This window comes from Arachis stenosperma, chromosome 7 (assembly GCF_014773155.1).
Source record: "Arachis stenosperma cultivar V10309 chromosome 7, arast.V10309.gnm1.PFL2, whole genome shotgun sequence".
Lineage (NCBI taxonomy): Eukaryota > Viridiplantae > Streptophyta > Magnoliopsida > Fabales > Fabaceae > Arachis > Arachis stenosperma.
Window position 1 is genome coordinate 5,572,456 of NC_080383.1, and position 25,231 is coordinate 5,597,686.

The 25,231-nt window shown below is 33.2% G+C and overlaps 2 protein-coding genes across 2 annotated transcripts; both read right to left on the minus strand.

Moving 5' to 3' along the window:
• Nucleotides 1-4,065: 4,065 nt before the first annotated feature.
• Nucleotides 4,066-19,922, minus strand: LOC130940752 (uncharacterized). The gene is made up of 35 exons (XM_057868981.1): nucleotides 19,698-19,922; nucleotides 18,927-19,094; nucleotides 18,415-18,504; nucleotides 18,006-18,142; nucleotides 17,819-17,906; nucleotides 17,476-17,558; nucleotides 17,242-17,348; nucleotides 16,852-17,004; nucleotides 16,288-16,352; nucleotides 15,550-15,637; nucleotides 15,386-15,464; nucleotides 14,932-15,040; nucleotides 14,302-14,361; nucleotides 13,719-13,837; nucleotides 12,561-12,930; nucleotides 12,308-12,492; nucleotides 12,160-12,232; nucleotides 11,784-11,931; nucleotides 11,510-11,679; nucleotides 10,983-11,333; nucleotides 10,477-10,644; nucleotides 10,032-10,325; nucleotides 9,245-9,421; nucleotides 8,729-8,992; nucleotides 8,495-8,593; nucleotides 8,231-8,415; nucleotides 7,441-7,776; nucleotides 6,510-6,663; nucleotides 6,297-6,407; nucleotides 5,983-6,150; nucleotides 5,731-5,854; nucleotides 5,307-5,465; nucleotides 5,104-5,216; nucleotides 4,959-5,018; nucleotides 4,066-4,474 (listed from the first exon to the last, which is right to left on the minus strand). Exons 1-35 carry the CDS (start codon nucleotides 19,884-19,886, stop codon nucleotides 4,289-4,291), a joined length of 5,430 nt encoding a protein of 1,809 aa, XP_057724964.1. The 5' UTR covers nucleotides 19,887-19,922; the 3' UTR covers nucleotides 4,066-4,288.
• Nucleotides 19,923-21,047: 1,125 nt separating this feature from the next.
• Nucleotides 21,048-24,232, minus strand: LOC130939179 (early nodulin-like protein 18). Its single transcript, XM_057867286.1, has 2 exons — nucleotides 23,862-24,232; nucleotides 21,048-21,917 (listed from the first exon to the last, which is right to left on the minus strand). Exons 1-2 carry the CDS (start codon nucleotides 24,085-24,087, stop codon nucleotides 21,376-21,378), a joined length of 768 nt encoding a protein of 255 aa, XP_057723269.1. The 5' UTR covers nucleotides 24,088-24,232; the 3' UTR covers nucleotides 21,048-21,375.
• Nucleotides 24,233-25,231: the final 999 nt, after the last annotated feature.

Sequence of the window (25,231 nt, forward strand, 5' to 3'; positions counted from 1 at the left end):
TTCGCCAAAATGGATATCATATTGAGACTATGAATGAGAAAAATCATGAGTATTTATGTATCACAACTCATGATTCAAATAAGAAAGTTATATTAGAAAAATTACCCTCACTTTCATCTGGGTTGTATTATACCAAGATTAGTGCAATTGAATCACATGCCACTGTAAACCAGAAGTTTACTAGCCCAAATGAATTCATAACTTGGCACGACCGATTGGGTCATCCGGGAACAACCATGATGAGGAGAATTATTGAAAACTCTCATGGACATTCACTAAAGAACCAGAAGATTCTTAAAACTAGTGAATTTTGTTGTGCTGCATGTTCTCAGGAAAAGTTAATTCTAAGGCCATCACCAGTAAAGATTAGATTTGAGTCCCCTGAATTCCTAGAAAGGATTCAAGGTGATATATGTGGACCTATTCATCCACCATGTGGATCTTTTAGATATTTTATGGTTCTAATAGACGCATCTTCGAGATGGTCACATGTGTGCTTATTATCTTCTCGCAACTTGGCATTTGCGAGATTATTGGCTCAAATTATTCGATTAAAAGCACAATTTCCAGAAAATCCAATCAAAGCAATTCATTTTGATAATGCTGGTGAATTTACTTCCCAAGCTTTTGATGCTTATTGTATGGCTAATGGAATAAGTGTTGAACATCCAGTAGCTTATGTTCACACACAAAATGGGTTAGCAGAATCACTTATTAAGCGCCTCCAATTAATTGCTAGACCCTTGCTTATGAGAACAAATCTCCCAACCTCGGTTTGGGGGCATGCTATTTTACATGCCGCAGCACTTATTCGTTTGAGGCCAACGAGTTATCATAAATTCTTTCCTATGCAATTAGCTTTTGGCCAGGAGCCAAATGTTTCCCATTTAAGAATATTTGGGTGTGCGATATATGTTCCCATTGCACTACCTAATCGCACCAAAATGGGACCCCAAAGAAAATTGGGAATATATGTTGGATATGATTCTCCCTCTATAGTGAGGTATCTTGAGATACAAACTGGAGATGTATTTAAAACCCGGTTTGCGGATTGTCATTTTGATGAATCAAAATTTCCAACATTAGGGGGAGATAATAAGCTTCCTGAAAAAGAGCTTAACTGGAATGCATCATCATTGATGCATTTAGATCCTCGATCAGGGCAATGTGAACTGGAAGTTCAAAAGATTATACATTTGCAAAGAATAACAAATGATTTGCCTGATGCATTTTCCGATACAAAGAGGATAACTAAATCTTATATACCAGGGGAAAATGGCCCAATTCGAATTGATGTCCCAGTAGGATAAGTAGCCACTGAAGCAAATTCACGCCAGAAGCGTGGCAGGCCTGTCGGTTCCAAAGACAAAAATTCTCGAAAGAGAAAAGAGGTAAATAATATTTCTGTTGAAAAAGACATAGTAGAGACACCTGCAGTTGTCCAAAATTTTGATATAACGCCAAAAGACGTTTAGGTACCTGAAAATTGTGAAAATGACGAGATCTCGATAAATTATGTCTTTACAGGAGAGAAATGGGACCGAAATAAGACAATTGTCAATGAAATATTTGCATATAATATGGCATTAGATATCATGCATGAAAGTAAGGATCTTGAGCTAAGATCAGTCGAAGAATGTCGACAAAGGAATGATTGGCCAAAATAGAAAGAAGTCATGAAGGATGAATTAGACTCACTTGCAAAACGTGAAGTCTTTGGACCTGTAGTCCGTACACCTGAAGATGTAAAACCTGTTGGATATAAGTGGGTATTTGTGAGAAAACAAAATGAGAAAAATGAAGTTGTGCGCTACAAAGCCCGACTTGTGGCACAAGGTTTTTCACAAAGGCCCGGTATAGATTATGAAGAAACGTATTCTCCTGTAGTGGATGTGATAACATTGCGTTATTTGGTCAGTTTATCTGCATATCATAAACTGCATATGCATTTAATGGATGTGGTAACAGCCTACTTATACGGCTCATTAGATCGGGATATCTATATGAAAGTCTCCGAAGGACTAAAGATATCTAAACCATCCAATGAATATTCGCAAGGGTTATACTCAGTCAAATTGCAAAGATCTTTATATGGTCTGAAGCAATCTGGACGAATGTGGTATAATCGTCTTATTGAGTATCTGGCCAAAAATGGATTCAAGAATGATGATATCTGTCCATGTGTTTTCATAAAGAAATATGTATCTGGATTCATTATAATTGCTGTGTACGTTGATGATTTAAATATCATTGGAACTCCTGAAGAGATTCCAACGATTATAAAAACTCTGAAAGAAGAGTTTGAGATGAAAAATCTTGGAAAGACTAAATTTTGTCTCGACCTGCAGATCGAGCATACAAAGAATGGGATCTTCATTCATCAAGCGACATACACAGAGAAGATATTGAAGAGATTTTATATGGATAAGTGACATCTTTTGAGTACCCCAATGATCGTAAGATCTTTGGATGTGAAAAAGGATCAATTTCGTCCTAAAGAAGAGAATGAAGATATCCTTGGTCCTGAAGTACCATATCTTAGTGCCATTGGAGCGCTAATGTATCTTGCTAATAATACGCGACCTGACATATCATTCGCGGTGAATTTACTAGCAAGATATAGTTCCTCTCCAACCAGAAGACATTGGAGTGGAATCAAACAGATCTTTCGATATCTTCATGGAACGATTGATATGGGGTTGTTTTATCCCTATGGATCCAAGTCACAACTAGTTGGCTATGCAGATGCTGGATACTTGTTTGATCCACATAAAGGGAGATCTCAAACAGGATACCTGTTTACATATGGGGGTACAGCTATATCATGGAGGTCCACGAAACAGACTATAGCAGCAACCTCCTCTAATCATGCTGAAATACTAGCAATTCATGAAGCTAGTCGCGAGTGTTTTTGGCTAAGGAGTCTGATTCAATATATTCTGTTATCATGTGGACTGATTGATCATAAGATAGCTCCAGCTGTCCTATTTGAAGATAATACAGCATGCATTGCTCAACTTAAGGGTGGATACATCAAAGGTGATAGAATAAAGCATATTTCTCCCAAATTCTTCTTCACTCATGAACTTCAAAATCAAGGGACAATTGATGTCCAACAGATCCGCTCAAGTGACAATCTGGCAGATTTATTTACAAAGTCACTCCCAAAATCTTCCTTTGAAAGATTGGTACATGAGATTGGAATGCGCCGTTTTCAAGACATTAAATGATGTCGGCAAGAAGGGGAGACTGTACTCTTTTTTCCTTGGTCAGGTTTTTTCCCATTGGGTTTTTCTTGACAAGGTTTTTAATGAGACAGTCCTCATCACTAAAGGATATTGTACTCTTTTTCCTTCACTAAGGTTTTTTCCCACGGGGTTTTTCTTTAGTAAGGTTTTAACGAGGCAATAATCCTAAATGGTCATCCAAAGGGGAGTGTTGTGATAAGGATACTATCACACCTTACGTAGATGCCCATTTTCCATAAGGTGTAGTTTCTCAAGAATGACTATTATTTAATATGATCTTGAAAAGCTACTCATGTACATATATAAATAGGCTTAAGCCTTTGAGTATTATACACAAGTGAAAAACAATAATAAAACAAAAGCAAATGCTATTCTATCTCTCTTTACTTTTTATATTCCTTTCTATCTTTATATATATATTTATGCAATTTTCTCTCTATTTACTTTTTATACTCATTTCTATCTTTGTATATATATATATATATACATTACAACATATAATATTATTATATATATATATATAAATTATTATTGAGCTAATTATTTTAATACTAGAGTCTTCTATTTATACATCTTTATTTTATATATCTTTTATTTTACAACAAATCTATTAATTTAGTCACATGAATTTTGATTATATTATATTATTGGTTATGAATATATGATAGGTACACGCGATAATTTTCTTAAGCCTCTATAAAATGAGGCCATTAATTTTCTTAAACATTTGACCAACAAGCACGAACCTTCTCTGCCAAAAAAAAAAAGTTAAGCTGCGATAACATTAGAACAATGATTGGCGTGTTAAGAGAAATTTTAAATGATTAGAAGGTGCTGTTTACTCTACGATATTCAATATAGTTTTAAGTAAATATTTTTTCTGTCTTAATTTACATGCACTGAGTTTGAATATTTCATGTATTGCAAATTTGCAACATTAACCAAGAAGAAATTTGTTGTCTACATTGTAAAGAATGTCACTGCAGTTGCATAAGGTACAGAATTCTATCGTCAATGTTAGATATTTCATCCTGTAAAGTCTAGTGTTTCCAGTCTTGAAGAATGTTGAGACACTTTCTTAATAATGACTTTGCCTCTTCGTTCTTCTCTATCTCATACTGGTGAAGGAGCTCATCCTTGAATCCTTCATCGATGGCACTCACTGTAGGCACTTCCATGGAGAGTTTGAGGACTTCAAGAAGGCATTCTGAAGCAGAAACATGAACCTGATTTTGGGCACAAGAAACGCAAAAGATGAAACAAACTATGTATAACAAGGCGCAATAGTATCCTTTTTATTCATTACATTTTTTAATTTGCTAATCTTCATCTCAGGAAAGGTAGCAATTTATAGTTTTTCTCTGAAAAACCTATGTTTCATGAAATGCAACACCCTCCCTTAATATAAGAGTCACATCCAAACACGATTATTTTTTTTTAATCATTAACAGGGATTGGTACAACAAAATAGCTTAGCCAGCATCTACAAATAGAGGTAAATATGAAACTAGAACTAAATTCCAAAACTGATTAAACCTGAGAACAAACAGAGACCAAACTACAAGTAGGTATTATATTGACTCCTTCTAAACACAAGATTTAGTTAACCCCCCCCCCCCCCCCCCCCCTTCTCTCTCTTTTTTTCTTCCTTTTCTCTATGGGGAATCTAACTCGTGAATACTGTTCATGCATGCAAAGATAGCAGCATACCTGTGCAATTTTTACTGTGCTTATGCAATGTAATATCTTTGGTGATGTAGAATGAAATATCTGCAGGAAGAATGAAGTTGATTTTAGGATGAATCTAAGAATCAGAATTCAATACAAGAACAACTTCAAATGAACCGGGATTTACCTCCTGAACCAGGGAAGCTACCCTGGTAATGTCGTGACTTCCCGAGGAGTCCTGGATGACATTGTGGAGCCTTGAGCAAAGTTCTTTGATGGATAAAAACGCGGTAGTTTTTACTGCAGAAAGGTAACATTCTTACATTTTCTTTCTTTTAAAAAGAATAGCAGAATTTGGGAAATGAAAAAAACGAAAGCATAAAAATATACCTGTCCATTTATGTTCAGGTGATAGAAATGCTGCGTACAAGAGCATTAAGTTCTCTTGATTTTCAAGAATATCATTTATATTGGCCACATGGATGCAAGAGGTTAGACACTCCACAAGTTTGGTATGTGGAACAAAAATTTCTTCAACACCGTCCGAATCTGCAAAGAAGAAGATATATCAGTAAAGAAGTTTGTAGAGTCTGTGGCATCAACATCATAAATCAAACGCCATTGCCATGTAGTATCCAATCATAAACCAAATATATAAACAGACCATTGAAATCTCAAATCTTTCTTAAAAGTTCTACCTATAGTTTTTCTTCCTTTTGCTACTAATTATTGGAGTACCCTCCATTGGTCATAAACTATCTAATGAGTAAAAAGAATGGCAACATACAAATGAAGATCTAGAACTTGTCATCACCTGTTTTTGCGGTATCACCAGCCAAAGGTTGCTGCCCAGATTTCGCGGGCGCTGACTTGGTCATATCAAACAACAAGGGAAATACCATATTAAAGAAATCTGGATTGCCAAACGCTTTTATAACCTGATAAAGTATACCAAAAGTAATCAAGATTCGATACTAGTTATTTCTACTGTTTTATAGGAAAAACACTAAATTATTGAAATAGTTATCCTCTGCTGTTTTTAATGAACTCAATACTAGGCACAAACCTGCTCAAGAGCGGAAAATGCTGCTTCACGATATTTTTTTGCCTTTTTGCTGCATGCAGAAGACACCACACTTAAAATTGCAATGGAAGGCGCAGAACCTTCGGCGGATATTGCCTTATGGCAGGATGTAGATAGAGCACCTAATGCTAGTAATAGCACCTCTTTTCCCTGTCAAGCATAATAAGTAAAATATCCATATGAAACTTGAAAAATATTGTCTAAGACTGATATTTGATAATAAATTGTCACGTATAAAAACTTCAAGTGGCATCATTGTTAATCAAAGCACACTAATTCAACATCCAACTTCCAACCTCCCATAGGCGACCAGGAATTTCCTTCATCAGAGACTGAAGCAGAACTTCATGATGGGAAGAAAGTGAATCACCCAAAACTTCACTGAGCCTACATATAGCCTGGGCAGACTGCAGGTACAACAGAAAATTTGTGAATCTCTAAACAAAAATAAGTCAGCTGAAATAAAGTTTAAATCAATACAACAGCAAGGGCAGAAGAAAACCACTTACTTTTCTTTTACTTGCCCATGATGATGATGACATGCCTTCACAAATAAGGGAAACAATTTCACCTAAGTACAAGTTAAGGGTGACTCGTTCCCCACTGGTATATTCTTCCCATAATTCTTCAAATATATTGGAAATACTTTTATCATCCTCAAATCTGCATGAGAATTAATATTTTTTAGTATTCATGCAGTAACTTTTATTACCACCATGAGATTGTGTTAGGTGGGCTGTGAGCATATTTAGTAAAACAGACAGCCTACCTTATCTAGATTTAAAATTCAGATGTCTGTAACAATTTACACGCAGGTATACTCATTACATAATCTCACCAGTGCATATAAAACCAATACACCGCTCCACGTAAAAGATACAACTTTTTTGCAACAGTTGATCCTCAAATGGCATTAAAATCATAGTATGAACTACAGAGGCCAGTTTCGTCATTTATCTAAATAATTATAACTGCAGCACGACATATGTTGGAGTGTGATGTGTCCACCTTACAATCTAAAGTGACCTAGAGTTGGACACATTTCAGCTATATTCTTAAAATTCTTTTTATTAAAACAGGAAAGATATTTCTCAAACTGCCAAGTGATAAGTATAAAGTGAAACATATTACACACCCTTTATATTGGTATATGAGAAATCAAAATGCACAAAGAAAAAGATATACGATATATCAGATAAGAAGTCATAAGCACCATGATGAAGTCGAGAACTGCTTCAAGGCAAATGAAAAAACCTACACCAAGTGTTCACCAGGAAGTAAAAGCAAACTATTCTAAATGATAGAGGATAATTGGTGCAAGTCAAGAGCAAGAACTTTAGCCTAAAACAATGATTTGAGATTTGATATGTTATGAGGCTTTTATAAAATATCAATATAATAAATCAAATCAGAGAGGAAGAATATTCAGCTGTTACTAACCTTGAAAGGAAAACAACAGGAATAATCACTGCATGATATCCACCAACCACATCTGCCGCCACACTCGAATAGCTCTTTAAGAGATATGCACATGCAATTTGTGAATTCTTGTCACCAGCATGCAACGCTACAGTATCTTCAATAAGTTTTTGTGCTTGCGACACTGGTACATACTTTAGTACTTTGGCACAGGCACTTGCAAAAGCACGCTTTGCAGTAATACTTTTTTCCTCCTTAACAACTGGAAACAACAATCTGACTAGCATATTTGCATAGGGCTTGATGTCAACCCCAACACTTTCAAGCAATAAGGTAATAAAATTAGCAACACCAACCCTGCCATGAAAATGACAACAGGGTGTTAAGGCAGTGTTTCCTAAAAGAACGATGAGGACAAGGGTGATATCAAGTTTTAAGAAATATAATGAAACAGCTCCTTCCAAAACATAGTATAATTGGAATTGATGTATTTTTGTTTCTCCTACTTCAACAACAAACAAATATTTACTAGTACAAAGATATGCAAGTTTCGGGTGGAAACCTCCACAATAAGAATTAAAAAAAAAGCATAGAATAAGGACAATCTAAATATCAAAACAACAATGCTTGAGAACCAAAGTATCATGATGATCATCATATTTATCACCGAAATTGTTTTTTATTTATTCGAGAAATATACATTATGGAAAACATGATGCATCTACACAACTTGCACACTCCTTTCTACTAAACCCCCAAACCCTGTCTACTAATCCCTATCTGAATTGACAGAAGCTTCTCAAAAGCATACCTGGTATTGAGACCCACCCCAGAACGCACTAAATGAGCAAGTCGAGGTATCAATGTGTCCAGTGATTCTGCATCAATAACTCTTATGCACAAGTCCAAAGTCTCCCACATAAGAGAGCCTTTGGCAATGGAAATTCTCAAATTTTCAAGCTTATCCGACTGTATTCCGACATTTGCTGCGTGAAGCTATAAGAGATAAAACATATGAATGAACAAGCCTTAGTGAGTAAATTATGCAAAAAATGAATGTATCACTCAAACAAACCTCAACATAATTGAGCCCTTGGTCTTCTAGGCTTGATAAACTTTCGAGCATGCAGCAAACCAGATCAGCCATATGTGGACGGATTGCAGTTCCAGCATGCTGAAAAGAAACCATAATGAGTCATGTCTATTTCAATATAAAGAAATTTTTACAACAACATAGTATAGCTTCTTAAAAAATAGATCACTTATTAATTGAATATAATGAGTCAATACTATTGGATAAATTCCTAACCTTTGTAAGCTTCATAACAACTCCAATTGAAGCCTTCCGAACACTGTCAACCTTACTTAGGATACCTTCTGTAAGCAAAAAGGGTAAAACTATATTCATTGCTTTGTGTGCATCTGATGTATCAGTTAGAGAGACATCGCAAAGCCTTGTTGTCAGTGTGGTTATGGCACGACATAATCTTTCACCAGAAATTCTAACAGTTTCCTTTATATCATCCATTGCACGAAATGCAACAGTCCATAATCCTTTTAAATGCTTTTCAACCTGTGGATGGAAAAAGATAAATGAAAAGATTAAGAACTGGTCAGGTTATAATTGCTAATATGGTGACAGTTTCTCACTTTTCACCTCTTCTTTAACATTATATTTCCCCCCTTAAATTTTATCAATATATATAATGATATAAATATGGAAAGAAGGACATAATTTTAAGCATATTTTTTTTATAATATTATAGTTCATTGAGAACTTCGAGTGTGTTATTTGAACTCGAGAAACGAAAGTAATCTTAATGACCTCATAAAACTTTCGTCCTTGAATAATGTCCGCAAGCGCAAGACACGATGCCTCACGTGACCGCCAAAGCCTGGATCCACATTGTACTAGTAAGTCGTCAATGATGAGATCTAAGTTTTCATCAATGGTTTTCTTTGAGTCAGCCACTAGTGACTTCCATATATGTACCATCGCATCCTAGACAGAAAAATAACAATAAGAGGTCAATAAAATTTAATGATGAATATGAGAAACGATAAACAGGAAAGGTTTCTTGGGGAAAAATGAATTGTTTGGAAGGTTGCAGGTCACAGAAAAAGTACAGTGGCAGAACTAAACTAAAAACTTCAGAGTGAAACATATATATTTTATTTTGAGTTTTGATTATAGCATGTTACCTAGATGGAATTCAGGTAAAAATGATATTTTTTACGGATTCAATGCAGGTTTATAATCTTGACAAACTTGATGATACCAAGTCTTAGAACCCAAGGGGAAAAAAGTCTTCTGATATGAAAGAGGAAGCGTATTGAATACTGATGAACGCTTCCGAGTTTTGAATACCAAGGAGTAATTGTCAAAAACTTAATTTCAACACACTAATATAGTAAGATTAAATATATTTTAACTATATTATTTTTAGTAATGTTATGGACTATTGAATAATGAACTGGAGCTGTGATGTTAGTATTATCGTACAGTGTATGCGCTCCTAATTTGTTTTGATTATAACATCACTAAGTTAAGAAAAAAGTTAGGCAGCTTCCCCTCCTTGCTTCAACGATTTTCCATCAATGATGGTACGTACCTGCACATTTTTATCAGGATCATACTGGTACCGTACAAGTCTTGGAATTAGAGAACGTAAATGTGGCTTAAGTGCATCCCCTGCTTGTTTAGCTATTTTGGAGAATCCAAAAGCAGCACCCCTCTTTGAATTCAAAGAAGCTTGATAATTAGCTAAGTCCATGAATTTGTAAATTAAATCCGGTTGTCCCATCTCATTTGCTAAGTTACACAACTCTTTGTAAGTGTTCAGTTTTCCTCCACTTGCACTTTCACCGAGAGCTCCCTCTTGAAATACTTCTGTATCTTCAACAAGCTGCACAACAAAACTTCAGAATTTAATTTTCAAGTACAAAAGGGAAACTTAAAGATGAGAGCAACAAAAGGACAACCTTGTGCCATATCCTGCCAGGGTCAAGAAAGTAACAATTGAAATGGTAAATAGTAACACAAGACCATTAACTTACTTTGATGGCTCTTTTTCGTTTTCCTGAACCCGTCAATGTAGTCACAAGTGCATTCACCAAACTATTTTTCATAGATTCATCACCCAGGTCATAGACAATGCTCATGCCTTGAGAAGCCAACTCCTGTGTGAGTTCATTTTGTTCACCGAGAAGGTGAGAAAAGGCCTCCTGCATTCACATGATAATCGTCAAATAAAATCATAGGTTTCGCAAAAAGCAAAGCTCCATCCCATCAATCATCCTGGTTTCTTTATACTTTCTTTTATATGTATAAAAATTTAATCAAAATATAAGACAACTTGATATGATATGGTTCTATCATGATTTCTATCAATAACTATACATATGAACCACCACGACATGAATTGTTGTTTCTTCCAAAATGAAATCAAATTTACAAACTCAGTGCAGATGACCTTGAAAAACAATACAGTACCATAAAGGAGGTTCGATAGATTACTTAAAAGATAGGAGAAACTAAAATATTTCATTTCATAATACAAAACCTGAATTTCTGGGAGCATTCTCTGAATGGTAGGATGATGTCCACAGTACTTTATGAGTGAAACTAGCCAGACAGTTCCAGCACATCGCTCTTCTTTTCTGCTACTATACAAAAGAGCATCGAAGAGTTTTTTGGTGATTGCATCTCTTACACTAGCATGATAATCTTTATTATATTCACTTTGTCGATTAGGATCCTGATTTGACACAGAAGAGTTCAAATCTCCCATTAAAAAATTTGAAGCCATGGATAGTGAAGTATAGTTTGTTTTAAGGATTATGTCAGCAGTGACAGGAACACCACCCCACAAAAAAGAAAGGGCCTCCCCGGCAGCAAACAGAACATCCTCAACCTGAAAATTATACACACATAACATTTCAGGCGCAGCAACTTAGAACAGAAGAGGGGAAAACTGCACACTTAGGCTTAAAACAAAGAGCAGAAAAGCAAAATAGATAATAATCCCCACAAAAGTTAGCCTAAGAAACAGCAAATCATACAAGAAAAGGAGGAGAGAATCTGAATCACCTTAGATCGAGAAAGACCAAAGATTAAATTTAGGGCAACATCCAGCTGTGTAGATGATGTTTCCTTTACACATATATGTCCAATGGATATAGCAATCTTCTGTATTGCTTTTGTGTCATCACCCGAAATAATCTTGCTCAATTTATCATGTAAAATTGTCAGAATTCCATCTGCATTTTAATTATTAATCAGATACAACCTATAATGGCTTCCCAAATAGCTCAATTGTTGGTCAAAAGAAACCAATCAGCCAGCATAAATCAATTTACTTTACCTGAATTAGAATCATCAAGTGGAGGTATTGAAACGCGCAGTCCAATATGACCTAGCGCTTGCATTGCAACAGCAGCAAGTGCAGAAGTTTCAGATTTAACCACATCAACTAGACATCGAAGTGTATTCTGGAGCAATAATTCTGGCATCTGCAAAAGCTTATGTATAAAGACAAATGTACATGTAGAAAAGGCATTACCTCAAAAGATATGTTAAATGAGGTCAAGATCACAATCACACATGATTCAAATGTCATATTATGAAACTTCTATTCTATGTTAATGAATGTCAAGGCCCAAAAATATGACATCTTATTGGTCCCAATTTAAGCTTTGCATGTACATGTTCTAACCCAATTACTACAAATTTAAACTTACAGATGGTGTTCTACACAAAATATCCGCAGATATGTATCCAATTGCACAAAGCGCACCATGCTGAGTCTCGAACCTATGAATAAATCAATTCAACATTAACATATAAAAATGGATTAAAAAAAGGCTCAACAACTTTAGAAATGCAAACCTTGATTTATGTGTTTGACTAAATAAGGAAGTCAATTCAGAAACAATAGCAGATGATGTGGCAACAGGAAGACCAGAAGACACAATTCCAAGTAAACGTGCAACAAATTCACGAGTGTCCCAATCCACATGACTTAGAAGTTGCTTAAGCCATGAAACTTTTGGAGCATAATGTGATGCTAACACCTATAAAAAGATAACTATGTTACCAGGAATGCAAGGAAGAAAGCAATCAAGAAACTCAAAGAACTGACCTCGGGCATATGTGATCCAATTATAAGCAATGCCTTCGAAGCATTGACATGCAAATCAACAGAGCCTTCAAATGACATAGAATGTTCCAGGAGCAAACAGAATGTCTTTACTGATGACAGAAACTCAGACGATCGGTCTGAGGACTTCCTCTGCTCTAACTCAGATTCAAAGCACTTCAACAAAAATTTTATCATTGCCACGTATGTATTTGAAGGGAAAATAAGGTTTTGGTCTCCAATTTCAGTGGACTTCAACAACTTTGGCTGTTGTTGAAGAATATAATCCAGCATCATTTGAAGTTTAGGGTACTTAAGACCAGAAACGGGACTTTCGCTTTTATGAAGATGAAGACCTTCAAGTGACATTTCTCTATTTCAAACCATAAATAAAAAGTAAATCCAAGTCAAGGGAGCAACACATGACTGGTATAATGAATTCAAAAGACTCCAGTTATGGAAACATCAAACTCAATCAACCACTGAATCTGTATGGAGCTATATAAGTTTTATTACGGCTCAGTATGGACATGTTATCCATATTCCATTGACTTGAGTTAAAATTAACAGTGGAATAAAAGTAGCTACTTTACATCGATAAGTACATTTCAGGAAGCATAGTTACTGACGATAATAATAAATAAGTATGAGGCCTAGTGTCATTTCTTAGGTAAAACATAACACATCTATATGTCATTTTCTCTTACATGAAAGGTATACCATTTCAATTTGCATATTATGGTGGTGGTACATGCATTTTAGAAACTATGATTCTAGACTAGAATTTGAACAAGGAAAATATCGAGTCAGAATGAATAAAGACAGTATAAATAGTTCATTATCTAGTTATGCCTCATTAAAAAATATGCTAGCACTTGTCTAGACCCTTTTCAATTAAGGAATCAAATAATAAGACTCGGTCATTATTTAAAAATAAAATAAAATAAAAATAGACAAAAGGATGTAATAAGACAGTGTAGAAAATTGAAAATATTTGGGAGAAAAAGTTATATGAACACAAAACAACTAAAAATAATGAAAAGCATCTCTGAACCAAAGTTGAATCCATCAGCATATTTGCGAGGGAAACCCCTTAGAAAGGGCATGTGCTTTAAATAATTACAGGAATGTCTGGCAAATTGCAAAAATAATTTGTAATACCTGATGTCTAATTTGGTATCTGATGCTCCTAGCATACAAATATAACGACTCGGGCAATGTTCAAAATCAAACAAAGATGTTGCCCATCTTACAACACAAAATCTTACTTCACTTTCCTCCTGAAATCACCGCAAAGCATGTTACAATTAGCATCATCTATATCCTTAGAATTTTAATTTTGATAAAAAGGACATTTTATTTTGGATAGAAGAAGACTTTCATTAAGATGAGAAGGATACAACAAGATTGGGGATAAGCATTCACCTATACAAAAGCAAAGCAAAAGAGGTTTATTTATAAAGCAAAGCTTTCCAATTCTCAACATGTCTAAGAGGAAAAGTCCTTTAAAAAATAATCAGCTTTACACCAAATACATGCTAGGCGTCTAATACTATCCTGTACAACATGTTTGTCAGAAAACACATCTTTGTTTTGGGAACTAGAGCAAAACAACAACAACAAACAAAGAAAGAAAGAAAGAAAGAAAGAAAGAAACAATAATAAACACCATAAGCTTGTTTGAATAAGATAATATATCTGCATAAAGTGCCCTAGGAAGAGGAAAGAACAGCAAGTGTCTTACCATTTGACAATTGTTAAGCAGTAAGGTCTCCAAATCGCGAATCACAGCAATTGGGGCTCCCTGATACAAAAGATAATACAGGGAATAAAAAAAAAAAAGTATATTCAGGGCAGTGTCTCAAAACTATGATCATAAGGGGATGATAAGAAGTTTGTAAATTGCAAATAGGCTCCCACAATTATTATTTCTTAAACCAACAACTAACAACTTAAACTTTAGGGATAATTATTTCCTTAACCAATTAGAATGAGATAAGGCTTGAATTTAAATTGGTCTTACTATATGTAATGACTATGAGAGGGTTTAAATTATATGTTATTTTTCTGCAACAGAAGCAGTATGGTGAGCATGGAGGTAGGTAAGCTAGGAACCAACTATAAAAGTTCATTGAATCCAACAAAATGCTCTGAGAAGGAAATCTAGTAAGAGCAAGCAAGGAGCAGTTTGCAGCACATTATCATCATGTCAATTGAGTTGAAATGATGAAATATCAAATGCATGACTAATTGACTAGACTTGACAAACTTAGTTTCAAAGTAGAGTAAAACTTAAGACTTCATAGCATGTATAACACAACAAAGCCCATGAATAAAAAACATATTCAAACAACAGGCAGAAAAGGCAACATACCTTGTATGCTGCAGCAAGAGATATTGTTGCTTCTTGAACAACATGACGAAGAGATTGAGATTCAGCTTTCAGTGCATGAAAAAGGTGAGCAGCCATGTCAATCTTTTCCCTGGGAGGACAGGGAACAGCTCTATTAGTAACTACATAACACAATTCATACAGTATCTAACTTCAAGGAATGAAATTCTCTTCTGTAAAAAAAGAACGATTTATTTAAAGTATAGTATATTATACAAACGCAATTAGGTAACACAATTGTCAATATCCAGTACATAAAACAAGCTCTATGCTAATAAGTATATTATCATATTAAAGATAAAAATGGTAGATTATTTTATTTCAAGAGCTGCAAAATTTTGCAATCTAAACAATCTGCAAAAAGATGTCAACAAAAAGGCAACAAATTCTAACCCCAAAAGAAATTTATGATCATAAAGAATAGAGAGACAGGAACCTGAAAAGGTGAGGCATACGCTGAGCAAGCAGCCCAATTGCCTGAAAAGCATAAGTTTTGACCTCCCGTGCACTGGCATCTGAATCAATACTCAAAACTTAATATGAATCAAGCTAACTCTATTGAAACAATTGCATCAAAAGCTTCAGTGTCTTAAAGCAAACCTGCTTCTGAACTTGAATAATTGTCAAGGGACTTCATGATTCCACTCAAAATAACTGGACCCATTAACTTAAGCTGATCAATTTTCGCCTGCACTTACAGATATTAAGATGATCAGAGAACAAGAACTTGAACAACTTCAATAAATGCAATGCAATAAAAATAATAGAAAAATATGTAATTGCGGAAGAAAGGATATAAGGGACAAAGGAAGATGTGAAACATTCCCATTGCATTGTCAAGGTAACTCATCACATAGAAGCAATGTTCTTGAATTGTTGTCATTTGTGAAGAAGGAACGGAAAAGGAAAGGGAAAGGGAAGGAGATTTTCTGTTATATAATAATAATAATCATAATAATAATAACAATAACAATAACAATAACAATAATAAACCAACAACAACAACACTACTACTACAAAAGGAAAACAAGGAACTAACCTGGCATAAGACTTTTGATCTCGCCAAAATTCAGAGCCAACATTTTATATGAAATATTCGAAACACAGAACAGCAGTACATAACTACTGGAGCTAATAATTTAATAAATATCTAGATTTCTGTCACATCAGCTACTGGTCAAGTAAGACTACCAACCCAAAAAAAGAGCTAATATAACAGTCATATAAAAACTTATAAGCTCCTTTTAAATCAGCATTTGAGTTTCTAGGATAGAATTGATTTTTGTTAGAAATTAAAATTTAAGATTACTATCAAAAGCCAAGTAATATCACACTCACATGCTTAAATACCCATACAGTAAATTCCATTCCCAATTGCTTTAACCGTGATGTGGTGTCATTCCCTATAAAATTCAAGAGTATATATAAGATCAAAGATAAAGATTAAGAGAAGAAAAGCAAAAGGTAGAATAAATATAACATGAAAAAAAAATTTTGCTGTAACAAAATCATTTAATCCATAGAATATTGTGTTTAAGAGTTCATATACGGATAATGAATGCAGAATTTTATTTAGAACAACAGGACTATTTTATTTATTAAAAAAATATAGACGAAATTTCAATCCCCACAGGATGAAAAGATATCCACTTGCTTTCCATATGGCATTCAGACCATGGCTCAATAAAATTCCAATAGATTACAATTTCTGTATGGTGATGAGGACAAGTAATCCATTCTCCCCCTTTAGTCTGCAGTCCATGATTTACTTGGGGCCATACCATATTTGATTATTAGAGAGATCCAAGGGATTTGTTAACAAGATCCATGTTTAGAAGGAATAATTTAATTTTACTGTTTAAATCAAAGAAAATATATTATCAAAAAGAAGTATTATACTACCATAGATGCAACCAAAAATGCACTGCAATGCTGATGGGAAACTGTTTGCTGCTGCAATAGACCGGCAGAATATAGACATTAATTTTGCCTTCAAAGCAGGACTTGCTGGACTGACTCTTGATTCTGAGTCAACATTTTCAGCTCCAGAAGTACCTGCAATCAGTCTCAATCATACATCAATACTGAAGGGAAAACTAAAAGAGAGATAAATTTGCTGCAATATAATAATGCATACAAAGAGGTTTACTAAGTTTTTATAATATGGCTATCTTTTACATATATACATACAATCAAGAACAAACAGAAGAAAAAATAAATTAAAATATTTCAATTCTATATTTTGACAGAAATAAATATTCTTATGTATAGACTAAAGTTTACAAACCATACCATTGAATAGCAAAAATAGTCTGTTGATCAGATTTAAATCATCTAAATTAGCACCACTGGCCTTCTTCTTTAATAGTTCCTCGCCTCTCTTAACAACAGGCTCTTCACTTGAGTTAATGACCAAAGAACACATTTGATGATCCACAAATCATACACCAAAAAGATAAAAATTAATACAAGTAGTTAGGAAGGAAGTGCAAACATGATTTGAGTAACATGAAAACTTAAACATACCAATCTACAGAAGCAACAACATATAGAGGATAAGCAAGCTCAGGGGGAAGATCCATAGCTTGAATGATGTTCAAAATACCCAACTGCACCAGGAAAATAACAACAGTAAGATAGCATGTAGCTGTCTGAGTAAAAGCACAATAGAACATTCTTGTATTTATTTAGAACATGGAAATACTGACAGTTTGCATGTGAAAAATTTATAAAGATCAAACAAAATAATTGCATAGCATATTTAGGTGAGGAATTCTTTAATCAAAAGGAATTTCTTCTGCAATGAGAAGCAGCATGCACTATTTGACCCTTCAATGGTAAGACAATTCTGAAACCATTACATAATTACCTTTCTCAATAAAATTTCATCTTTTTGTAACTGTTGTTTCCCTGTAACACGATTAGCTTGACCAAATGAAAGTCCAGGGTACCCACCACTGCAATAAAGAAAAACCACTATTTGACTTAAAAATCAGTCAGACTAAAACAGAATTCATATATGATAACCACCTTTTAGCATAGACCCATTTCCAGACCTTTGAGAAACTCGCTGGTACAACATTGTATGAAGACAAAACTCAATAAACAGGTCTCTATCTTGAGAATTGTTCACTTTTTTATACTGTGCAGCAACTTCATCACCAATTTGGCTTGAGTGGCATTCACCAATTACCTAAATGCAAGCAGCAATTGATTAGAAGGAGCAGCATACCCAAAAGATGCATGAAATGAGCATGACTCTTGCTAGCACATAGTAGGGAAGATAAGACTCCAAAAGGCTAAATCAATGAAATACATCCAGAGAATTCCCATGCAAAGAAGTCAATGCCTAAGCTTTGGACTCAATCTCAGACTTGTTCACTTACAAAAGCCATAAATAATCAGAAGTATATATTAAAGAGATATACAATATATCACAATTAAAAGATTCAAGAAGGTTGATACCTTAACAATGATTCTAAGGATAATTTCCTGGTGTTGAAGAGGAAGTTTTGAGATGTTCACCAGGAGGATAGGTGCCAAATCTTCTTTTTCCTATTCCAAAGGCATGGGGCGTTAGATTGTCTTCATAAGTTCCTTGACAAGCTTCCATAGCATATATTGATATATAGATATATTTATGTATCTATTGTGAAATTACTATGTGTCATATTTTATAGTCAGGTGACTGACACAGGGGGAATATGTCAATTTCTCTACCTGGTAATGAAATAGAACTTCGTGTTTGAATCAGCTTATTTTGAGTTCAAAAAACCTTATAATTGAAAACTTCCAAGCATATTTTGAAATGGGAAAAATGAAAAATCAATGATTTCTCCAAAATATTCAATACACTTTTAAATTTTGGCCAAATAACAAAAGAAGAATTATCAATATGGAAATCCACATTGCATTCACAGAATAGAATAAACAAACAGGCACTAAGATTTCAAAATATCCAATATAGGATGATGGACCTTTGCACTGACGCGCTGAAAAGCCATTTCAATATAGACAATGCAAAAGTTCCTTATTATTGGAGTAGCACCAGATTCTGAATACAACTCCCACAACTCGGATAAAGGCAAACCAATATCAGGCTGAAGTTTCACTCTCTTGTTCACATGACTCAAAATCTCAAGAACCTGTTAGCAACAAAATAGAACAATTGTCAGTGATATAAGACAAATTCAAGCCCTCAACGCAATCCTTAATGCTTTTTCAACGAATGCTGCTCTGTGGAGCCTCCATGACCAGCAGACCAGGTACGTAACCAAGAATATCCGCACCAGCCTCCATGACTCTTACTGACTCCTGAGTCTCCACCTAGTAGCTAAATCTTTTAGGATGATCAATCCACAAACAACAACAGCTATGCTCACTCCACTATCAATTCCACAAGCAGCTGATGCAAAACCTAAATTACACCATATAAGTAGCACGCACACACACAGCAGCTAATGCAAAACCTCTCTCGCTCTCTCGATCAGTTCAACCAGCTAGTAGCTAGAACACTACAATGCAAAACTATCTTCCCTCCTATATTCTAATTCTAAGTCCCCTAAGTCACTCGCAAACGCAAATGTGAAATCCTACGACATTTGCACACTCAACACAAGAATTCCACAAAATCGAAAGCGAAACGAAACTCCAGCAGTAGCATCTTCAATTGCAAAAGCGAAAACACTCGAAATTGCTGATTAAAAAAAATAAGCTAGAGAGAGATAGAGAGAGGAGAATCGGCGAACCTTATTGCGAACAGCGGCGGAGTTGGAGGAGAGTGAGGAGATGCAGAGAGGGAGGAGCTTGGAGAGCAAGGGTTCAAGCTTGGAATCGTCGCAGAGAGCCAAACGAGTGAGCATCCGATCAAGAAGCTCCTCGACCTCCGCGTCGGACTTCCCTGCCACCATTGACGATACTTTTGCTGGTTCCGCCATGTCTTTGCTTCTTCGTAAAACCAAGTTTGGGATCGAAATTCGGGATTAAGAGTTAAGAGTGGTTTGGGCTTTTTGGTCATTTTAAGTCTCTTAGTCTTTCCCTTCCTCCAAGTCACCTCTTGGGCTTTCCTTACGGAAACTGCGACTTGTCTGGTAAAAAGTAAAAACCTACACCCGGGTTCGACTCTCGGTAACACTAGATGAAACCTTTAAATAGTGTTAAAAATGTGTATGAATGTGTGTGAATTGTATGACCAAAGAAAAAAAAGTTAACTCTTAGAATTTTTTCATATCACAATTTTGAATAATCCAATTGATTTTAAAAATTCAGAGGTTTAATCAAAATAAAATAACAATATAAATTTATTTGTTAATAAAAATCATATCAATTTTTTAATTTTGATATACTTTTTACACTAAATTAAATCGATCATGTAATCTACTTTGTATTATTTATGACGATGTCAATTTGATTGTGAATATTATAATAATAATATTTTTCATGATATCTTTGAAATTAGAATCTCAATATTATAAACTAATTATCTCTTGAAAGCATCTTTAATTTTATGGCACTTTTTTCCATTTGGATTGCTTACTAATTTATTTGTAACTACTATAAGCCTATAAGGGAGACATTATGTTTTTTTAACCTATTACAAAGTTGTTTATATGGTTAGAAATTAATTGTTTGTAATTGATGTTCAACGGCTAAGTTTGAGAGTTTTTTTTTTCTCATTATGTCTCCCAACCTAATAGGTTATTAGGTTAAGAATTAATCTGTCGTGAATCTAAATTCTAAGAGTTTATTACTGATCAATTGATTGCTATATGTATAAAGTGAAATTCAAACTTTTGACACTTATTTACGCGAACGAGTGAATTGGCTACTCATCCAACTCAAATAGTTAAGAGTCTAATCTCTATTTATAGAAGCTGAAATTTATTATTATATTAATATTAATTATATCAGATATTTGTCCAAAGCCCCTCTGTCTCATCGCACTGATTTCAGATGTCTCTGATTTTCTTCATTGAAGGAGAAACGAAAATTGAAACTAACTCATCACCATGGCAGCATCAATTGTCTTTGCTAATTAAACTGAGTTGCTACCAATATCAATTGAAAACATTAAAAAGAAAATAGGAGAACTTAGCAACACAAACAACAATAAAGGATGCAATAATGAAATTATTTCTAGTCTACAAATAATATATATCCTCTTTCACAATCAATTAAAATATAAATACATAAAAATAGGTGTAAAAGTGTAAAATCTATCAAATATATATAAATCTCTTACTCTCTCTATAGGACTCAACTGCAAGGTATATTAGGTACAAATCCATGGTGTGTAACTATAATAAAACTCGAAAATGAGAGGTTTATCATATCAGCCGATGATAAGAGTATACGCTGATAGTTAAAAATTGTTAGATAATAATTTAGTTAAACATATTAAATTATTTAACTACTGCACGTAAATTTTCACCACCACAAGAAAACGACCAATAACAAAGCAAGAGACGCAAATAGTTTGGTATGAATTTGATCATAAATCGACACAGAATCAGAACTAGCTTTTCCTTTTGCCTTGTTATCATTGTCATCGTCGTCACCACTACTATCACTGTTTTCATACTTGGGGTGATTAAAATTTGCCGGAACAATAGTATCCGGTGCAGCATCATCATCGCCGGAAACACCGCCACCGGCGCCGGAAGGAGAAGGAGCAGAATCCTCAGAAGGATCCTTAAGGCTCTTAGGTAAACCTTGACCATGAGTGACATTGATTTGGAACCTTTGTCCACTTCTACATTGGTCACCATCATAGTCACTTGAGAAGAAGTAGGTGACACCTTCTTTCTTCAAAGGAACAGAAACTGAGATTGGATGTGTTTCTGTGTTTGATGGATTTGATTGAAGCCATTGGTTTGTGTCTTTGTCTTGTGCATCATCATAGTCACATTGTTTATATGTTGTTGCATTGTATGTTTGGACAACTGAGTGATTGGTGTCTGTGTTGAAAACTTCATGCATCAAAATTGAACAACAAAATCACCCAAATTAGTTAAAAAATAATTGCTTTTATGTCATAAGAGAAACTATATGGATTAGAGTATGAAAATTTGGTAATGAACATAATTATGTAATTTGGTGGAAACTCAAGTGCAGTGGACTTCACATGAAGTTAATATCTGAGAGCTATTAGATGATTTGATTGATTTGACTAAATTTTCATCTAACGATTTTCAGATATCAACTTCACGTGAAGTCGACTTCACCTCAGTTTTCACTATGTAATTTATATGCATAAGTGTAAAAAAAATTAAAATATTTAATTATAATATGGCTTCATTTAGCAACAACCTCATAAAACAAAATACAGAGATATTATATTGAGATAGTTAGAAATTTAAAAATATATATATATTTGTTGTCCTATATAGGTGGACAAAAATCATTGAGAAAAATATATTTGCCACAAAATATTTTATTTATCTTTCTACCTATCTTTTTATCTAAACATGTATTGTCATTTAATTATCTATGAATTCTTAATTAACTTAATAGAATATTTAACATAATCATATTTTTCACTCTAAGTCCTTCAATAGTTAAAAAAAAAAGGTATCTAATTGGATGACAAAATCTCTTGTAGTGTTAGGCATCAAATTAAGGCTTATGTGAAAAAAGGAGAGATAAAAAAAAAAAAGAGCTAGTTAAGTGTTCAACCTAGTTCACCTTCAAAGTGTACACTTACTTTGAGATTATATGAAAGAAAAATATATAGTAAGATCATAAATACTCATATCAAACAACTAATTATTGTGTAAGATTAATATATTATAGAATTGAATAAGATTATTGAAATGAAAGATTTATTGAGACAATAATAACTATAATAATGGAATAAATGATCTATTTTCAAACATTAACCTACCTTCAACCCCCAAATGAATGCTCTAAAGTCTAAAGTTATACATGAACATGACTTGTCAATGCCTTTCTTCACTATTTCCACCGTCACAAAATATTCTCATAACATTTAAAAAAAAAGTTAAAAAGAAATATTTTAAAAGAAGGAAGCACTATTCAATATCGGAAGAGAATATTTATTAAGTGTACCAAAAGAAAAGAATAATGGTTAAGAAAAAGAGATTTTGTTTTCTCAAATGTTAACAGTAATTTCATTTATTATTTTCTGTTTTTCTACACCTTTTGCTAAATGGAAGAAATATTACTTGATTTGAGGCCAACAAAGGTAGGTTTAAGGCTTTAACCAAATATAAATTGATGCCATTTTCAGATATACATATTCTGCCACATATTATATATTTCAGGATTAAAATATTAGAGAAGAGTACAGCTTTTGTTCCTGCTCTTCAACCGTACAAAAGGATAAAACCAAAGTACAAAAATAAAATTGAAAAAATAAATAAATATTTTTTTCTTTCCAATATTGTTAAAATTTCTTGCAAACATGACAAGATATTATATAATTTAGTGTCAAACTTTTCATCTAGACAAACAACATATCAATGGAAAATTGAAGATAAGATTCAAGGAATTGACACTTGAAAGCTCAAGCCATGATAAGAAAACTTACTTTCATATATATATATATATATATATATATATATAAATTTAATTTTGATGCAATGATTATGTTAAGTAATTTTATGTGTGTATTTAATTACATAACGTTATATTAGTAAAAATAATTATTTTTTACATTAACTGTATAAATAATTATCTTAAAAAACAGATGTAATAATACGATTGTATAAAATGATTTACACGGTCAGTGCATCAAAATTAAATTCATATATTTCAACCACAGATTTCAAAATAACCACATGACATAATCACTTAGTAACCAAAATTAAAATTTAAATAGCCAAAACAAAAAGAACACTAGAGAAAAAGTGAAGATGAAGAATAATCAGAATGGTGTTAGAAATGAAACTCACTTAAGAAATCACCCAAGCTGAAAACTTTATTGGAAGCCCATTTCTGGTAATTGATCTCAGAATTCATGGTACTATCAAACCATCCTAAAGAATCTCCCACTGTGTAATTCTTGTAAGCATCAACAACAACAAAAGATCCTGAAGAACAAAGTACTATGATGATGAGGATAAGAGTTGAGAACAGAACATCATTTGATGAAGTGGTTCCTCTTCTTTTGTGTTCCATGTTTTGGGGATTTGTGAATGTGCAAAGACACTTAATTGCAGAGATAAACTTGCTTTTTATTATAGGATTCAAAGAGAGAGATTAAAGTGGATGATGAGAATTGAGAAGAAGAGAAAGAATGATGTGTGGATTCTTATGCTGTTCCTGTGCCAGCTCTTTATGTTCTATCTGTTTTTTTTTTTTTCCACATGAACCCTGGATTTCAGCTGAATTACTAAATTAGTCACACTTGTTATATTGGTCTCAATAATAAGGTTCTCATAAGAATATTGACATATTAAGGATGTGTTTAAGAATGTTGAAAAATTTTAAATTTATTTTTATAATCATTTTTTTAAAATAATCGATTATATGATAATTAATTTTGTTTAAATATTTTAGTTAGAAAGTAATTTTAAGATAATGTATTAGGTTTAGATATATATTAAAAAATATTTTTAAATAGTATAATTCTAAAAAATAAATTCAAAATAATTGTTTATATAAATATTTGAAATTAAATTGATAAATTTATTTTAATTAAAAAATAATTAAATACTTACTTATAATCATAGTCTTCAAGATAGTATTTTCCCTTATTATATGCTGTTTTACAATTTTTTTTATGTGTTAGCCAAACATGCTCTATGTTTATATATAGTAATGTGTATATTCATAATTCATCTATTATCAAAATCTATTAATTGATAAGAAGTAAAGTATTTGAAAATTCAAATATTAAATTTAGCAATTAGACCATATATAATTAGTCTCAGTTTTTCAGTCTCAGTCTTTTCATTTTTATCTCTCCATCAAACACGACCTAAATGAGTCAACGAGATTATATTTCATACATTTGTACTAAATATATAAACATTTATATTATGTAGAATAATTTTTAAATTTTGAAATACATTATTCATAATATAACACATTATATAGTCGATCTCTATAATTAAAAATGAATATATATATTCTTTCCAACTTTATCTATATTCATGATAAGATACATTCATGATTTATCTGCATTTATGTATTTATGTTGGTATTTCTAATATGCAATTTTAATTTTATTTTATTTTGAATCTCACAAAATACTATATTAATATTTATATTGTAGTCTAATATTTAGTTTTAATTTATTTTAAATTTTACATAATGATAT

Excerpts from the sequence above, each read along its gene's own strand:
- LOC130940752 (XM_057868981.1), bottom strand. The coding sequence starts at position 19,886 with ATGGCGGAACCAGCAAAAGTATCGTCAATGGTGGCAGGGAAGTCCGAC. Across the intron at positions 15,638-16,287 it reads CTGTATGGGTATTTAAGCAT|GCGAAAATTGATCAGCTTAA; the intron begins GTGAGTGTGATA and ends CTGTAAGTGCAG. Across the intron at positions 10,326-10,476 it reads AACGAAAAAGAGCCATCAAA|CTTGTTGAAGATACAGAAGT; the intron begins GTAAGTTAATGG and ends TTTGTTGTGCAG.
- LOC130939179 (XM_057867286.1), bottom strand. The coding sequence starts at position 24,087 with ATGGAACACAAAAGAAGAGGAACCACTTCATCAAATGATGTTCTGTTC. Across the intron at positions 21,918-23,861 it reads CAGCTTGGGTGATTTCTTAA|TTTTCAACACAGACACCAAT; the intron begins GTGAGTTTCATT and ends TGATGCATGAAG.